The 19780-nt window shown below is 38.4% G+C and overlaps 1 protein-coding gene across 1 annotated transcript in view; it reads left to right on the forward strand.

Annotated features, from left to right (window-relative positions):
• Positions 1-15778, forward strand: part of tmtc3 (transmembrane O-mannosyltransferase targeting cadherins 3) — a 28470-nt gene extending 12692 nt beyond the window's left edge. Inside the window, exons 7-14 of the mRNA XM_085357753.1 lie at positions 1210-1462; positions 4321-4469; positions 4679-4799; positions 4968-5079; positions 11369-11472; positions 12147-12316; positions 12530-12756; positions 14675-15778. Coding sequence (XP_085213879.1) covers positions 1210-1462; positions 4321-4469; positions 4679-4799; positions 4968-5079; positions 11369-11472; positions 12147-12316; positions 12530-12756; positions 14675-15573 — 2035 coding nt within the window. The 3' untranslated portion in view covers positions 15574-15778. The remainder of the gene's footprint in view (positions 1-1209; positions 1463-4320; positions 4470-4678; positions 4800-4967; positions 5080-11368; positions 11473-12146; positions 12317-12529; positions 12757-14674) is intronic.
• Positions 15779-19780: the final 4002 nt, after the last annotated feature.

Here is a 19780-nt window from a genome sequence, read left to right on the forward strand (position 1 = left end):
GAGAAGTTTCATGGTAAATCTCTTTAAAACACAGAGCCAGATGAATGACAGATATTTAATGCCCAAATTCCTATAATATGGAGCTATTGTTGGGATATTCTAAGAGGTTAGAACACCATAAAAATGCCAGATTAGTAATAATTCAACTAGATTATGCATTTATTGAGCCTAAACTGTCTTGGAATTGTCTGCACAGGATTGAGCCTAATGCCATTTGACAGGAAAGATAAGATCCAGTTCCTAGAGGGCCTAATCCTCTAGTTATAATCCTCAAGCTGTCTCCGATTGTCTGAGACGATTTCTGTGTTCAAGCCATAACAATACCACACCTTTAGATTATAAAATCCCCAGCTGTGATTATTATGGACTGAAACGCCTCTGTAAAGCAAGTTTGGGCAATGTGCTTTGCCCAAACAGTTCAGATACAAAACACTCCTGCGGTTCCTATTGTAGCGTCTTTACTGGCAGCTGCATAGATAAACCCAGAGACCATCTTGTTATGAGATCACACCACCAGTAGCGACTGTTCATCATATTGGTAATTTGAACTATAAACACTTTGAGATTCCTTTAGAGCAAGGGTGTCAAACTCATTTTCACAGAGGGCCACATCAACATAATGGTTGGCCTCGAAGGGCCAGAGTAACACTATGAATGTAACAAAATACAATGTAATTTAAAATATACGAAATCACCCTTGTTTATATTCTTAGATAACCGTTTCTGTATTAAATTCTGTATGCATTGAAGTCAAGGGGGGCAGGACTATGGCACAACCAGCGTACGACAGAAGTGTAGTGATTTATGTAGATTTGTGTTGTGTCCTGGAAGAATTTCATTTGTCAGATAGAAAACACTTAAACTTAGATACAATACAAATACACTACAGTATAATATTGTATTGCACACTATTATATACACTCCCACATTTCATGACATCTATGGTTTTCCTTATTTTTTTCACCCTCCACATTTATTATATACTTTATTTCAAGAAGAATATAATGTGATCCACAGCATCTGATATCAAAAATAAAATATAAATTCTGAATCATTTTTCTTTACTTGTTTTGCAGTAATTTGATCCTTCCAATCAGATAGAATAAAGCATTCATGATTTAAGAATTTCATGATAACACCAAGGAAAGGGAAAGTGGATAATATGTAATGTTTATCATCTCCTTCTCTCCCTATGTAATGTTCTTGCAGATTTGATAACCCTGCAGCAGTCAGCACTACACCCACCAGACAACTGACTTTCAACTACCTACTTCCTGTAAATGCATGGCTCCTGCTGAATCCCTCAGAGCTCTGTTGTGACTGGACTATGGGCACAATCCCCCTGGTGGAATCACTTGTAGATCTGCGTAACCTGGCTACACTAGTATTTTACATTTTTCTAGGACTGCTTGCTTATCACAGTCTGCGATACAGACACAGTTCTGCCAAGACAGTCATCATGGTGAGAGAAAATGTGGTTAAATTGTGTGTGTGTGTGCGTGCGTGCGTGCGTGCGTGCGCGCGTGTGCGCGTGCATGTACATTTTTATTTTTTTCACAAAAATAAACCAGACAGTTAGGCAGTTCTGAAAACTAAAGTGTTACCTCTGCTTGGTCAGGTTGTAATCAGTTTGATGCATCATCTCCACATCCAGTGTGGGCATATGAGCCCCAGACTTAAATATACCCACCGTCCTGTTTCACTGTGGGTTTGATATATTGCATTTTATTCTGTTTTGTTAGTCTCCTTACATTAACTCTTCTGCTACTGCCACAAATCTAAAACTTGTAATTATTTAGATTATTTCTAGCCACCCACTGTGAAATATTAATGTCTTGTCCAACCCCAAGTGTTTGGCCCTTTTTTTTTTCTCCTGAGACCACTGCTAAAAGCCGTCTTTTGACAGTACTTCTGCTGATTGGATTTTGGCCTTCATTATTTTTTGTATCTGTGATAAGAGAGCTTTTCTGTTTCCCAGTAAACAAAGCTTAAGGTATTCGTCTTCTGGTGGTGTGGCCTTGACCAGTGACAGGCTTTTATTTGTTGCTGAAAAGCAGAAGCCCTTTGACATATAAAACTTTAATAGAACACACAACACAAATATATCTATGTTTTCCTTCATTTTGTTGAAAAATAGTGAAATGGCAATTGGATTTGAATGGAATTGGAAATGTATAGGATCATAAATGTCTCCTTTTCACATCTTCTGTTTTTAAACATTCCCAAATCCTTATTTCTAGCTTTACATCAAAATAACACACAACAAAATAATAGATTTTCAGTACTGTAAGACTTTTGAACAGCACTCTTTATAACCATTGTTCTTAAGTATTTAGGAAAGTTTGGAGGTCAGTAAAAAGAAAAATCAAAAGTATTACTAGTGAGACATATGACCAACAAAATGTGGTTTCCTTTCTTGGGGAACATAGCAAGGTTCTTGAAGTATTTGCACAATATTGACTTCAATTCAATTCAGTTTTAGTTATATAGCAACAGTTGCCTCAAAGTGCTTTATATTGTACAGTATTCATTGTACTCAACTCAAAATACAACAGTATTTTGAGTTGAGTATCTGTAATAGCCTAAGCATATGATCTGCATTGGCCAAAATAGTTTTTAGTTTTTTTTGTTCTTTTTTTTTTGGGGGGGGGGGGGTTGTTTTTTTGTTTTAATAGCATCTGTCTGCTTGTGGGGAAAAGAATAACATGCTGACTTGAATTACTTTCTACTACATTCTAACTGTAGGCCCTTTATCCCCCTCTGTAGTGCCCTGGGTTCACATTGCATACAGTTTGCATAGCTTAATGGGATGTAAACAGATTCTAAGTACTAGAACTCATTTTTGTGTGTGTGTGTTTTTTTTGTTTGTTTGTTTTTTTTAAATGCAAAGTACCATAGAAGAGCCCTGACTTTAGAATAAAAAGCTAAAGTGGTTCCTTGTGTCCACTGGTCATATCCACTGCTTAGTAGACATTCCAGATAATGATACTTTATCCTGCTAAATTGGGTAGTGGCTCAACATACAACCTGATGCAATAGTTTACCATTATGTTTTGTGTGTGTGTGTGTGTGTGTGTGTGTGTGTGTGGGGGGGGGGGGGGGGGGGGGGTTGTTGTTTGTTTTCTTTTAAGACAAATTTTATTACCACTCTTTGTGTATATTTAGCTTTTTTCGGCAAATGAAGTTGGCCAGCAGAAATGAGCAATGAAACACAAGTTCTTAGTTGAGCTTTGAAGGGATGAATGGGTGGTGAATGTTTACAGAGGTACATAGAAACAAATTAGCATGTGTTGTGCAATAGGTTCATTGTTCTCATGCTTAAAGGTCAGTAAACTTGCTCACAATATTGCTCTAAGCTTCAGCTTTAGAAAGGGGAACACAAGTCAGCACAAAACACTGAATTATGACCTTTTGCATTGTTTATTCTGGTTTGCTAAGAGCCTTTTGGAAAATGTTGCATAACAATATCACAACACATTAACATACTGCATCACTACAAGGTTGCCAGCTGTCTAACATGGAGCATGAGATATTAATAAATAGTTTTAGACAACCACTGTCCACTGAGGAGCCCCATTCTAGATTGTAGATGTGCTGCAGGAACTATCACAGAGTCAGTTTTTAGTGCTGAAGCCCGTCTTTATTTGGAATTCTGTTTGATATTTTGGAGATTGGTCAGTCCAGTAGTTTTGCATATTTGTAAGATGAAATCATAGACAAATTTTGTAGGCGTTTAGCTGATAGCAAAATTAAGGCTGAGTTCAAAGAGATGTAGTGTGTGAACTTGGTGGCATTGTGGCTAATGGTGACATCAGTTTTACCTTTTAGGTGGGTTTTTTTGAGGGGGGAGGTGGTTTTGGTTTTTTTGTTTGTTTTGTTTTTGTTTTTTAAATTAATCCTTTTGTAGATAGACAGACAGTAAATGTCATTCCTATATCGTCATGTAGCAAGCTTTTAAAGAGTGCTTTAGGTGTTCACTGGTGAAGAACATGAAGCTAACCTGTTTGTCATACAAAGATGAGAAATCCTGCAAATTATTGTAAGTTTTACAAATTACAGATTTTAACCTAACCACCTGCTACCTACAAGTGAATGAAGTATTAATGAACTTCTGAGATTTAAACATCAAAAGAGCTGCCAAATTGAACACGTCAAAATCCAGTTTTCTTGTTTTTAGACACAGACTTTTTTTTTCCCCCTTAGGTCCGTCTCCATGATAATTTCTGAGTGTTCAAGTATTTCAAAAAAAGAGCTCTGAGCTTGTCATATGAACTGACATATTATTTCTTTCTTTTGTGCGTGTTTGTGTGTGTCCTGCAGGCCCTGTCTTTGATTGTCCTGCCTTTTATTCCAGCATCCAACCTCTTCTTCCCTGTGGGGTTTGTCGTAGCAGAGAGAGTACTTTATGTTCCCAGTATGGGGTTCTGTGTTCTTGTTGCACATGGATTCAAGATGATCTCACATAAAGGGTAGGTTCTTGTCCAAAATGACGTTTAAAAGAAGAATCCCTCAGAAGTGCAAAACTGTTTGTGAAATTATGAGTTTCTGTTTGTGGTTACACTTTTACCCTTTTTTGTTTTTTTGTTTTTTAATATTGGTGCAGATATTTAGGTTTTGTGAAGATTGTGAAAATGTATATTTAAAATTACATTGATCTGCTTAATAATGTCCTTTGTAGACAATTGAAGAAGATTTCCTGGTTGATGATTGGACTGCTGCTAACTACGTACACAGTGAAAACTTTTCATAGAAATTGGGACTGGGAGTCAGAATATACTCTCTTTACATCTGCCTTGAAGGTATGATGGAAATGCTGTTTTTGTGGTGGCAGAGTGTCATGTCAGTTTGCCAATGTCTGTAAACACCTTGTGATTAACAATTTTGAGTAAACCAGAATTAATCATCCACTCACAAAACTGACGAATGTTTATTATCGTTAAGTCTCTTTTAATTTGTCATCTACTCAGGTTAACAAGAACAATGCCAAGTTGTGGAATAATGTTGGCCACGCTTTAGAAAATCAGAACAATTATGCAAAGGCTTTGCGGTATTTTCTCCAGGCTACTCGAGTCCAACCAGGTGAGACACTTTGATGTCATTCATAAATCATTGAAAAAGGAAGGATGGTTTCATGGAAGTGATGAAAAATCCACTACAGTTTGCAAAATTCTTTCTTAAGAAGATCAACAAATAGTTGATCTTCTTACAAACTATTTGTTTTTTTTGGTGGAGGATACCAAATGAGGTTACAGTATTTTTCTTTGTGTTGAGAGTAACTGTTTTACTTGTTGTTCTACCTGTTCCAACAGGTATACAAAAACAGAAACACCGTATAATACAGTATAACTGCTTTAAACACTAATATTAAATGAAAAAGACCCAGAAGTGTAGACATTCAGCTTTAGTTTAGTGGGTTGAATAAAAAGATTGCATAAAAATGTGAGGAACTAAAGCATTTTTAAATACAATCTCTTCATTTCAGGGACTCAACTTAAGTAACTAAAAATAAAATTTCATTTCTAATGAAACTTCATTTCAAATACTTAGTTGGGTTTCCTCCATTTTAACGCCAGGTCTATACTGCAGCAGCTTTCAGTTGCTTTTTGTTTGTGTGCCTTTCTGTCCGAAGTTTAGTCTTCAACACGCGAAATACATGCTCGATTGGGTTAAGATCAAATGTCTGACTTGGCTATTCAAGAATATTCCACTTCTTTGCTTTAATAAACTCCTGGGTTGTTTTGGCTGTATCTTGTGAAATGCCTCCCAATTATTTAACTTCATTCAGCTCATTTTGGGCAGACAATAGGTCTCTAAATACTGCTCTAAAAATTGCTTTCTTTCTCAGGATGTACCAAGCTTTAAATTTTGTCACTCCTAATATTGTAGCAATTTCTCAGATGGGTTTTTCTGTTTTCAGAGCTTAAGGGTGGCTTGTTTCACCTGCATGGAGAGCTGCTCTGACCGCATGTTGTCTGTTCACAGCACAGTCTTTCAGATGGAAGCACCAGACCTCAGATCAGCTCCAGGCCTTTTATCTGCTTAATTGATAATGACAAAACAAAGGAATTGCCCACACCTGCCCATGAAATGGCCTCTGAGTCAACTGTCCAATTACTGTAGGTTCCTTTAAAAAGAGGGTTGCACATGTTAAAGAGCTGAAATTCCTAAACCCTTCGTCCAATTTGAATGTGGATACCCTCAAAGGAAAACTGTGTCCATGTCCACTATATAACTGTAATTAGAATATGTTTCAGTGAGAGAGAGAGATCCTATTCTTGCCATTAACCATGGTGAGCATGAAAATGTTTGTTGATTGAAAAAGAATCAAAGAAAAATCCCTTACATTGTTCAGCTGCTCTTTCTATTGTTTATGGTAGACTAAACCATCTATCAGTCTACATGAAGGAAATTAGCCTTTGTGCTCTAGCCCAGCGGTCCCCAACCCCCGGCCTTGGACCGGTACCGGTCCGTGAGTCGTTTGGTACCGGGCCGCGAGAGTTGAGGCTCAGGTGTGAAATGTATGGTTTTCAGGGTTTTTATTGGTTTTCGGCGTTATTTTGTTATCGTTTTTATCGTTTACTCGGTTTTCCTGGGTCTGTTCACGTGTGTTATGAATAAATCTTCTTTTTTTCGGTACCGGTACTAGTTTTATATTGTTGTATTTATCCGCAACACCTTAAAGGCCGGTCCGTGAAAATATTGTCGGGCATAAACCGGTTCGTGGCGCAAAAAAGGTTGGGGGCCGCTGCTCTAGCCCATTAGTGCTCTACCCATGGTGTAGCCAAAAAGACCCATAACAGTCCTCAGGCCTATTTACTTTTCTGCCAGAAACCATGTTTTATGTCTGTCATGTAAATAACCTCAGTTTCACTGGTGGCTGGATACAACTGCAAGAAAGTAATTCTAGCTTGATGGTCAGAGGTTCTCATTGTACTTCTCATAACATTGTTCATTTTTCAATTTGTAGGAATAGTAAGCAAGTACAAGTCATTGTGCTTTTTGATTATCTTATTTCAGGGTATGATTTTTGCTAATTTTGTTTGTCATGTAGAAGTATTTGTAAGGTTTTTTTGTTTTGTTTTTTCTTTCGTATTTAAAAATGCACACAGCAACTATTGTACAATAGTTGCACTTACACAAGATACCATTTTTCCTCTTCAAATTCAAACAGCAAATCAAGGAAGCTTATACAGTGTGTGAAATGCTTATTTGATTCCCTGCTGAGTTTTTCTCCCTTGCAAACAAATGAATAATCTAAAATTTTTATGGTAGTTTCATTTTATTGGAGAGCGACAGAATGTCAACTAAAAAACAAATCCAAAGGTGTCCGCATGTCACGGAGTAAAATAAGTACTTGATCTCTAAGCAAAATATGACTTAGTACCCTAGTATTTTTTTGTACGGTAAGATTGTTATTGGAGCACTTTTGCCTTTATTGGATTGTGGAGCAATGAAGGACAGGAAATTATTAAGAAAGAGAGAGGCCTCTCTAAATCCTTTGTTTGTTGGCTTCTGCTTGGCATCTCAAAGCTTCAGTTCCCTTGACAGATTTTCTATAGGATTAAAATCTGGATGTACTCCACTCCATGACCTTAATGTGCTTCTTCTTTAGCCACTCCTTTGTTGCCTTGGCAGTATGTTTTCGGTCATTGTAATGCTGGAAGAACCATCCAAGACCTTTCTTCAGTGTTCTGGCTGAGAAAAGGTTCTCATCCAAATTTTTACAGTATACGTTCCATCCATTGGCCCCTCAATGCAATAAGTTGTCAATACACTTGGCAGAAATACAGCCTCAAAGGTTAATGTTTCCACCTCTGTGCTTGATTGTGGGGATGGGGTTCTTTGGGTCATACTCAGCATTTCTCTTTTTTCAAACACAACTGATGATAAAGAGCTTGATTTTGATTTCATCTGACCACAGCACTTTCTCCCAAACCTTCTCTGAATCATTACGTGTTAAATGGCAAGGTTAAGACAGGCATATAGATCTGCCTTCTTGAATAGGGGGACACTTGTGGGCACTGCAAGATTTCAGTCCATCACGGCGTAGTGTGTTACCAGTGGTGTTCTTGGTGACTGTGGTCCCAAGCACCTAACAAGCACAGACAGCCAGGATGTAGTTTTGGGCTGATCTTCCACCTTTCATGTAATGTATTTTTTCTGGATTTTTAGCTGATATGTTGTCTCTCTATTAAAATGAAACTACCGTAAAATTTAGAGACTTCATTTCTTTGTGAGCAAACTTATAAATTCAGCAGGGGTTTAAATAATTATTTCCCCACTGTAGGTAATCACTGCTTACATTATTGCTTGACTCTTCCAAAAACTCTTAACAGCTATGTCACGTGGTAAGCCAGTAATGTGACTTCAGATTGCATTGATAGTGTATCATAAACTGTTTGAACTACTGGTTCCAACCTTTTTCATTTAAGTTTTAGTAAAGTAGGAACTTGTTTTAACAAAGGATATTGTGCATTGCTCAAAAGACCTAAGCTGTCTGTTAATGCATTTGCTTGTTTTCCTATAGTCAGGGGAACAAAAACAATCAATGGGAAATTGTAAAATTAGATTAAAAATAAAGGGGGACAGACGACAATAGACTAAAGCATGGCAAAGATTCAAAGAAAAAACACAGAATATTGAGAAATTAAATGTAGGCTCCATCAAATGGGCTGCAAATTCACATGTAACACGGTGTTTTTGTGTAATGAAGTTAACTCAATTATTTAATTCAGCAGCAGTTTAGAAGAAATGAAAAGGGTGACTGTTGGAAGATTAAATGCTTACATAGTAACACTCTTGGCTAAAAATATGACCAAAAAATCCCCTGGACAGCTAGTTCAGTTGAAAGTCCAACAAGCTTTTTTTTTTTTTTTTTTTAACTTCTCTTGACACATACAGTGGGGCAAAAAAGTATTTAGTCAGCCACCGATTGTGCAAGTTCCCCCACCTAAAATGATGACAGAGGTCAGTAATTTGCACCAGAGGTACACTTCAACTGTGAGAGACAGAATGTGAAAAAAAAATCCATGAATCCACATGGTAGGATTTGTAAAGAATTTATTCGTAAATCAGGGTGGAAAATAAGTATTTGGTCAACAACAAAAATACAACTCAATACTTTGTAACATAACCTTTGTTGGCAATAACAGAGGTCAAACGTTTACTATAGGTCTTTACCAGGTTTGCACACACAGTAGCTGGTATTTTGGCCCATTCCTCCATGCAGATCTTCTCGAGAGCAGTGATGTTTTGGGGCTGTCGCCGAGCAACACGGACTTTCAACTCCCGCCACAGATTTTCTATGGGGTTGAGGTCTGGAGACTGGCTAGGCCACTCCAGGACTTTCAAATGCTTCTTACGGAGCCACTCCTTTGTTGCCCGGGCGGTGTGTTTTGGATCATTGTCATGTTGGAAGACCCAGCCTCGTTTCATCTTCAAAGTTCTCACTGATGGAAGGAGGTTTTGGCTCAAAATCTCACGATACATGGCCCCATTCATTCTGTCCTTAACACGGATCAGTCGTCCTGTCCCCTTGGCAGAAAAACAGCCCCATAGCATGATGTTTCCACCCCCATGCTTCACAGTAGGTATGGTGTTCTTGGGATGCAACTCAGTATTCTTCTTCCTCCAAACACGACGAGTTGAGTTTATACCAAAAAGTTCTACTTTGGTTTCATTTGACCACATGACATTCTCCCAATCCTCTGCTGTATCATCCATGTGCTCTCTGGCAAACTTCAGACGGGCCTGGACATGCACTGGCTTCAGCAGCGGGACACGTCTGGCACTGCGGGATTTGATTCCCTGCCATCGTAGTGTGTTACTGATGGTGACCTTTGTTACTTTGGTCCCAGCTCTCTGCAGGTCATTCACCAGGTCCCCCCGTGTGGTTCTGGGATCTTTGCTCATCGTTCTCATGATCATTTTGACCCCACGGGATGAGATCTTGCGTGGAGCCCCAGATCGAGGGAGATTATCAGTGGTCTTGTATGTCTTCCATTTTCTGATGATTGCTCCCACAGTTGATTTTTTCACACCAAGCTGCTTGCCTATTGTAGATTCACTCTTCCCAGTCTGGTGCAGGTCTACAATACTTTTCCTGGTGTCCTTCGAAAGCTCTTTGGTCTTGGCCATGGCGGAGTTTGGAGTCTGACTGTTTGAGGCTGTGGACAGGTGTCTTTTATACAGATGATGAGTTCAAACAGGTGCCATTCATACAGGTAACGAGTGGGGGACAGAAAAGCTTCTTACAGAAGACGTTACAGGTCTGTGAGAGCCAGAGATTTTCCTTGTTTGAGGTGACCAAATACTTATTTTCCACCCTAGTTTACGAATAAATTGTTTACAAATCCTACCATGTGAATTCATGGATTTTTTTTTCACATTCTGTCTCTCACAGTTGAAGTGTACCTCTGGTGCAAATTACTGACCTCTGTCATCATTTTAAGTGGGGGTACTTGCACAATCGGTGGCTGACTAAATACTTTTTTGCCCCACTGTAGTTAATAGGCAGTCAGTTGTTATGAGTCCATTCATTTTACTCTAAGATCTCATGACTGCAGTCAAACAGGCCAAAAGTATAATCCTACTATCTAAAGCAGGGGTGTCAAACTCAAATACACAGTGGGCCAAGATTCAAAACTGGAACAAAGTCGCGGGCTAACGTTAATATTTATTGAAAAAAAAATCTTCCTCCAGATATAAGAATGAATCTTTTCTTATGGACTCAAATAAGTTTTGAATATGAATATGGAACAAGCAAAGCTTAATACTAAACAATATATATATTAGCTGTATAATACCAGTAGGCCAGCTCTAATAGTAATTTGGTATGGCTTCGCGGGCCAAATGTAATTAGGCTGCAGGCCAAATTTAGTTTGACACCCATGATCTAAAGTGTATCATTTCGATATCTTGGGCATCTGTCTGTGTTTTTGTTTTTTTTTTCATTTGTGCTTAATGCCTTAGTTTAGAGGAAGCCTACCATAAACTGAGATATCCACAGCTTTGCCGGTTCATCACCCACAAGTGTTTCCCCAAGATTAGCAATGTAAACACATTTTCCCAGCGAGGATTTCCTGCTCTGCTAATCAAGCATCAGTTCTGGCTTTACAAACTGACCTCTTTTAAAGTTTAATTTTTCTTACGTCTTCCTAGAAGGATTAAATAAGCTCCTCAAAATAATGTTGCTTGTTTTGTCTTACACTATTGATGGTATAGTTGAAAATCATTTATATTTTCTAGTCATGTTTAGCATTAGTTGGTATTTAATATAGTCATGTTTAGTAAATGTGTTAAAACACACATAAACAGATGGAGTAGGATTTTGTTTTCTCACTGCTCTTTCTCATTCTTGTTGCTGCAGATGATATTGGTGCTCACATGAATGTTGGAAGAACCTACAAGAATTTGAACAAGTCCAAAGAGGCAGAAGAGGCTTACTTGGTTGCCAAATCCCTCATGCCGCAGGTATTTAATCATTTGCTTTTTTTGTTTTTTTCTGCTTCCTTTTATGCAATTGTTACTCATTCCTGGCTGTAAGGTTCATTGTAGTCACTGTTTACCACCTGATGGTGGCAGATCATGCAGCATACAACAGCCTTTCAGTCATATCATGGAAAACTTTAATTATATATAACGAACGTGGGCATGATGTTGATGAATTATAGTTATTTTGCTTATTTAATTACAATGTTAGGATCAACACTTACAGGATTATTCCTGGCTCAGATATGGGGTTTCTGGGGTGACTATACCTTACATGGCAGAAACATTAAGTAAATATCCTTGTTATTTTAACTCCACTTTCAGTAAATAAGTAAACAACAATTAACAAAACTGGTTGAAAAAGCAAAAATAACTTTCTTATAATGCAAACTTTTACTGGGGGTACCAAGTTCTTCTATTCAGGAAAACAACCTTCCCAGGATAAAAGCAATGATAGTGATAAGAGGTATAGTTGCAAGTTGCATTACCCAGAAAGGCCTGAGCCAAAAAACAGGGACTAGAAATCTGCATTAAAATCTAATCTCTCATAACAGACTGTAATATGATGATTTTTTTCCACTCCCTTCAAATTCTCTACTTTATTTGATGTTACACAAGCTTTGATTCTAATGAAATGTTGTTTGTCCACACATTAGGTTATTCCTGGTAAGAAGTATGCGACGCGTGTTGCCCCAAACCATCTCAATGTTTACATAAACCTAGCAAATCTGATCCGGGCCAATGATTCGCGGCTGGAGGAGGCTGATCAGCTCTACCGGCAAGCAATAAGCATGAGACCAGACTTCAAACAAGCTTACATCAGCAGGCAAGTTTTGTTTTGATTTTTTTTTTAAAATGGCACACATATTCTTTAATAAATGAATAAAATCTTGATCTTAAATGTATTACTGTCAAAGATTTGTACTGAGACATTCCCCTTATCTCAAATTTTGTTGGTCAAGTAATGTAGTAATGTGTTAGTGTTTTTTGCATTATCACCTCTATATGTATTTATTTATTTGTTTTCTTTTTGACTCAGAGGGGAACTGCTTCTCAAGATGAACAAGCTTACAGAAGCCCGGGATGCCTATCTCAGAGCCTTGGAGCTTGATCGCACCAATGCTGACCTGTGGTATAACCTGGCCATCGTCTACATTGAGATGAAAGACCCATCTGAAGCCCTGAAGAACTTCAACCATGCTCTGGAGCTCAACCCACGCCACAAGCTGGCACTCTTTAACTCAGCACTTCTCATGCAGGAGTCTGGTGAGTGTAATGAAGATATAAATAATTTAAGCATGATTGTTCCTCATAAGAGGAATGAGGAGAGCCTTACTTGTCACTTGTTAAAGGAAATAACCTTGTATTACCTTTAGGGTGTAACCAGATGCTTATTTTGAAGCGCACACTGCATGTACTGACAGATGTTCTTAGCCAAGTTTCTGTTCATTCATCCTTCATCAGCTCAGTGATAAAAGTGTTTACTAGTTTCTCCACCCCTGTATTTTTTATTTTTTTTTAAACACAGATGGCAAAACCATAATATCAGTTGTAATGACTCAGCATGGGAAAAGAAACACAACTCACAATAATTTCTATTGAGAGCTCCATTAGGTTTTCTTAGTGTACAGGTGATTAGCTGACCTGCTGGTCATATTAACTTTATACTAGACAGACACTGTGTACTGGTCATAAACACTGTTATTTACTTTAAATCCATCAGCGAACAGCAAACTAACCTGTTTATCCTGCACCAACTTGCAGAGTATTTCCATTCAACCGTTAAATAACACAGTTGATCTACCTTTGTTTGTTTTGCAGCAGATTTCACAATATCACAAAAAAAACAATGTCACATGTACGACCCAGAATCTGATTTTAAAACATGAGGACTTGCGCTTTAAATTTCCATTTTATCAAATCTAACTTCTCTTCTTCCTCTCTTCTCCTGTCTTTGTACATCATTACTTCCCACCTCTGTTTTTAAATGACCCACCAAACTGCTGCTGGAACATTGCTGCCGCAGGTCAATCAGAACGCCTTACTGATTGTAAGGGGCTAAACATATCAAGTACAGCACTTTTTAAAAAATATATATATATATTTCGTGCAAAATTATTTGAAAAACATTAGCAATTACTTTATTAGTTAAGTTCATCAGAGCACGTTTCCACTTTCCTTTTGTTTCACCTTGTCAAACAGTTTGTATTTCGGGGAATTCTTGGTTCAACAGGTCTGGCAATAATCGGCCTGGCTCTAGCAAATGAAATCGAATTCAGCTTTTCAAAAAATGGATGCATTATGATTAGTTGAGATAATCTTTTTTTTCCTGAATAAATTCGATTATCGTTTTAAAAAAATTCCATTTTGTTTTTACTCAGAGTATCTTTGTCTAATATTAAGATTAGTTTTATGCAAATGTGCAAAAAGAACAAAAGATCCAGAAGGAGGCAAATATTCATTTTCCCTGTGTAAGAGTTGCGAGTTGGCAGGAGCCTATCCCAGCTACCATGGATAAATGGATGCAAGGATGGACAGATGGATAGCTCTGTATACGATCCATTGTCAGTTCTGACACCAAGACCAATAAGTCCACAATCTTTTCTACCGTAGATAAATAGACATGCATTGTAAGACAAATTAATTTCAATAAAGGTTAGCTTAACAGTGTGCTGTTGTAAAATAGACTGTCCTAGCATCCAGTACAGTCTCTCATAAATTCTACAGTCTGATTTTTAAATAAGCTGAAAACCCATGCACATATTAACTCTCACAAACCTCCATCCCTCAGGTTTTTGAATTGTGGATTCCATACTAATATATCAATATTAGCAAATATTTGGGGGAGAAAAGTCAATTAATCCACATTTCAATACATGAAAAACCTTGGTTCAATCACTGGTGGTGCTGACTATCCACTCAGTGCCCTTAAGTGATTGTGGAAAAGAGACATAACAAAATCACAAAACCTCAAACTGTAAAAAAAGATTGCAGTAAACATGATTTACAAAGTTTGTTTCCAATGGATTTTGTCACATTTAGCCATTATTGTTTTAAACTTTTTCATACCAGCTAAGGGTAAACAAAATCTTGCACAATGCACATAAAAGCACCTTTTGTGGTTGAATATCAACGTTTGATTACCCAAATTCACCCTGTGCTTTGTGTCTGTTTCCTGTGACAGGTGAGCCCAAGTTCTGGCCTGAGGCCAACCGTCGATTCCTCACCTATGTGGAGGAGGAGCCTGACGATGCCAATGGCTATTTCAATCTTGGCATGCTGGCCATGGATGCAAATGAAAATGCAGCAGCTGAGCGGTGGATGCGCAAAGCCATTGGTCTGCAGGCTGGTTTCCGCAGTGCTCTGTTTAACCTAGCTTTGCTCTACTCTCAATCAAAACGTGAAGTCGACGCATTACCTGTGTTGGATGAGTTGCTACACCACCATCCAGAGCACATCAAGGGCCTAATCCTTAAGGGTGACATCCTCATGAATCACAAGAAGGACACCCGTGGTGCTAAGGCCTGTTTTGAGCGTATTTTACGCATGGACCCCACCAATGTCCAAGGGAAGCACAACTTGTGCGTGGTCTACTTTGAGGAGCGCGACCTGCCACGGGCCGAGCGATGCCTGGAGGAAACGCTGGACCTGGCACCAAATGAGGAGTATGTGCGTCGCCACTTGAGTATTGTACGTAGTAAAATGGCTGCCATGAGTGCAGCAGGCCGACCACTGTCTTCAGCTACCACTGAAGGAGCAACCACGGAGGGGGTAGCTGCATCATCCAAGGAGGAAGTGCTGCAGAGTGTTAAGGAGGGCACGGAAGAGGCTGCTGCGGGTGGAGAGGAAGGGAGGGGTGTTGATGCAGTTGGAAAGGAGGTTGGGGATGAGAAGAATGAGCGGAAATCCTCTACAGAAAGTGTCAGAGGTGTGGGTGTGGACCAATCAAAATCTTTAGATAATAGCCAGTCTGACAAGCGGACTAAGGGTAAGTCCACGAAGGACATTAAAGATATAGAGAAAAAAAGAGCAGCTGCCTTGAAGAGACTAGAGGAGATTGAGCGCATATTGAGTGGTGATTGACATTGTTGCCATTTTTAGCTGGACTACTTTTCCGGAGCTCTTTAATGCTCCAACTAAGACTTCTCCCCTTTAGCAATGTGTAATCATAATCAATTATCACTTTATTTCTTTGATTTATCTGCTTTCACAGGCCACTCAGTATTGTCTGCTGGTTTAACATTAATTATTTAAGGGAAATTTTGATCTGCACATGAAATTCACAACATTAACAGTAAAATTAAGCACAAAGCAAACTTGGGATGATCTATTTAAAGCTTATGTAGATGCCTATGTGTGCATATGTGCTTTATCTGAATGGGATCATATATCATAGATCGGTAGTAGTTTGTTTTTTCATTTGTAATCATTGTTTATCACTGGATTTTTTTTTTATTTTTTTTTTTGTCTCACCAAGATGTGAGTCATTGCGCTATTGTTTTTAAAAACAGAATGATTGTATCGTGGACAATTAAGGGAAGTGACATGTTTGGCAGATTTCCTCAAAGCAGGATTATATCTGCAGAGTTTGCCCCCTCAAAATAAAACATACAGTGAACAAAATGACTCCATACTACATTGACATCAATCTACATATGTGTATTCCATTGCAGCAACATTTGTTAATCTTTATTGATCTCACTCAGTACTTCCTGCTACTGCAGTCTTTACCTCAAAATTTCATTGTGACCCTATCTAAAGATATTTATCTTATTCCTTTTGTCACATTACCCATCCCTCCCCCTAACATCTCTACAGCTGGCTCCTATGCTTCAGACACCATGGCCCCATTAGAGATGTTTTGGATGTCTTGGGGTTTTTTGTTTTGTTTTGTTTTTTTTGCTTTTTCCCCCTCCGTCTTTCCCAGTAAACTCCCATAGACATTGCTTTGACATTGGCGAGACCCATTTTATATGACCGTCAACAGTGACGCACGGTCATCCTCAGCGTCATGCGTTCTTCATTTGCCAAAGGTCCTTTCACATCAGAAGAAAGGGGGAGGGGGGGATTTTCAGAGCACATTTGAAAATCCATCCAAAAATGGATCTCCCGACACACTTCTCTGCAGTCATGATTTTTATTTTTTTGTTTTATCTTGCTGGGACTGAAACATTGAGGTATTCAACATTTTCAAATTTTGATAATAGACCTTGTATTTGGAGGGGGGCGGGGGTTGTTTTTCCAGTATTTACAGCTATGTGATCAGTCGGATCAAAAATGCCCCGAAGTATCAACAATAAAACTACACTTGATCTGCTGGTGAACATGCGCACATAGTTTTTAGTTTGTTTGTTTCTTTTTGTTTTTTTTTAAAGTGCACAGATTTCTCCCTCTTGTGTTCTTGGCTATTTTTATTTTTATTTTTTGTCATTACACCACTATAAAACCCTGTGGCTGATTGGCTACTGTTCAAGAGGTCTAATGCTTAAATCAGTAATGGTGAGGAAGTGACAAGCTTGAATACTACCTGGTACTGCAAATTGTTACTGTCACAGCCATCTACAGAAGCCATGATAGTCATGAAGAGCAGCCTATTGACTACATGTGGTTTCCTCTTCACAGTGCCGTAATTTGTTTCAGCAAATTGTTTTGCTTGGTACTTTTTTTTTTTTTTTTAATTTCAAATAGGAGATCTGATTACTGTAGATTAGGAGTATTGTAGTGGTACTACAAAATCTTGCTATGCATTGCGTGACCCTATGTACATACATTTACAGGATATTGTATCCAGTGTTATTTATTATTTTGGTATGCGCTAGATGTTTTTGTTTACCACTGGTAATTGTTTCATTTCAAGGTGCGTTATTTAGTCTCTGCAAATTTGTGTGTATCGTCACATGTTTGTTTTTTGTTTTTTTGTTTGTTTTTTAAAGTCCTGTATTTCAGTAGAGTTCATGTCAGTGTTAAACATGTACGAAATCATTCAACTGGCTGTCCAGTTAAACAAGTACAGTTTGGAACAAGGATGCATCCAGTTTGCCACGACTTCTGTTTCGCCTCATTTTGAGTAAATTTTTGTAAGATTTTTTTTTTTTTTTTTTTTTTGGTGTTTTTTTTTTTTTATTTTATCTGTTGGTGGTGGGGGTGTCGGTTATTAAATAAAACTAGCTGAAAACTCTGTGCCTGTTCTTCTGTGTGTGTTACTAACGTACAGTAAATGTTCTTGAAATGGATTGATCCTACTGATTTGCTGCAGAAAATTTCAGTCTTTGAAAAAGGAAGCTATTGCTAGAGGTGCCTTAAACCTGTTTCTTCTAATGGGGGGAGTCCTGTGGTTGCAAAAAGGTTCAAGGTTGTGTAGAAGTCTAAAGTAAACAAAAATTACAAAATTTAAAGAGTAATTTATTTTTTCCCCACTGCTGTTGAATTTAACTGCAGGGTGACATGCAAGGAGATGTTTTGATCGGTCTCATAACATTTCACCACAACAGTATGAAGCAAAAGTCAATTAGTCTGACCTGGGGTTGAAAAAAACAAATTTTGTACAGTGTAGGAATAAAACATCACATGACAACAAAGCAAGAATTCTTCAACACTTTGAACTGTGCCAGGGCCAAATCTGTCAGCCTGAGAGGAACAGAGTGTAACTGTCAGTAGCTGCCAGTCAAAATGTGCCTTTCATTCAGTGTGATGTACTGTTGGCCCCAAAGCCTTGTGCTGTCCAAATATACCGGCTGTGGGTTTTGAGATTATCTTGTCAAAAGATACGTGAAAAACTCTGAGATTTTTTTTTTTTTCACAAGAACATTTCTTTTCAACCATAAAAACTGACTGCAAAGTCATATGCATTCAGGTTTTCATAATGTCACAGAAAGTGACCTTAGTGAAGGTTACAAATGATCGTCTTATGGCCTCTTACGGTGGATTCACTGTCCTGCTAGACCTCAGTGCAGTGTTTGATACTGTCGATCATAATATCCTTTAAGAGTGATTTATATCTGTGTTTCCCAACCACTGTGGCGTGGCACATAGGTGTGCTGTGAGAAATGACCAGGTGTGCCATGGAAGATTATCTGGTTCCACCTGATTAGTACTCTAAGCAATCGGCGTGAGTAACGGGTAAAGCAATTACATTCTCCTCCACTAGAGGGCACACTGAAGTTAATTATGGAGTTCCACAGGGTTCAGTGCTAGGACCAGTTTTGTTTATGCTTCACTTAGGCAGTATCATCGGAAGGTATAGTATACATTTTCACTGCTATGCAGATGACACAACTTTATCTATCCATGAAGCCAGATAACACGCACCAATTAGTTAAAATGCAGGAATGTCTTTCCTATTTCAGTAGCGGCCAGGCGAGATACTCTACAGCAGAGAACAGGAGCAGCGAGCATGTCATTCGTTCTGTCTTCCTTCTCTCACCCCAACCGGTTGCAGCAGATGGCCTGTTAAAGGGGAGTTTTTTTCCTTCCCACTGTTGCCAAAGTACTTGCTCATAGGAGGTCATATGATTGTTTTTCTCTAAGCATTATTCTAGGAATCACAAAGGATTAGAAAAATGTGTGCTTTATTGTCAGATTTCCAATCCATATTATACCTACAAGTCAAACATTTCCACTGTTAGGGATAGTTTTTCTTTATTTCTCACACATTCACTTAAAACAAAACAAACAAGCAAAATAAACATTTCTATTTCATATATTTTGCACGCAGTGTTGGGAAGGTTACTTTTAAAATGTATTCCATTACAGAATACAGAATACATGCCCCAAAATGTATTCTGTAACGTATTCCGTTACGTTACTCAATGACAGTAACGTATTCTGAATACTTTGGATTACTTAATATATTATCATGCTTTTTACAACAACGTGAATGTACTATTGCTATGTGATTTATTACTATTACTGAAGGTCCATGACTCCGAACCGTAGTAAAGGGACCTCTGACTAATACGACGGGGTCCCTGTCGGCTCGTAGCCGAAAAATAGCTTTACTTTGTTGTGTGGGTCAACTCTTCTTGCGAGAGACAGAGAGAGGCGTCGAAAGGCTGCTCCAACGGAACTTAGAACACGGTGTACAGTCGAGTCTTAATAGCTTACTTACAACTGGGCTCGTCAGGCACTCTTCTTGGCTGCAGTGGTTATTATTATATTTACATGCTTCCAGCTCCCGTTTTTGCTCGATGACAACTCGTACCTTTCCACTCCCCTTTTTCTCCCTCCCTCCTTACGCTCACAGACCCGTAACATGTATGGCAGTCCATTCTCCCTGCAGCACGGACTACAC

Source organism: Diplotaxodon limnothrissa, linkage group LG7 (assembly GCF_057381915.1).
Source record: "Diplotaxodon limnothrissa isolate DT_005_m linkage group LG7, D_limnothrissa_male_GT1.1, whole genome shotgun sequence".
Taxonomy (NCBI): Eukaryota; Metazoa; Chordata; class Actinopteri; order Cichliformes; family Cichlidae; genus Diplotaxodon; species Diplotaxodon limnothrissa.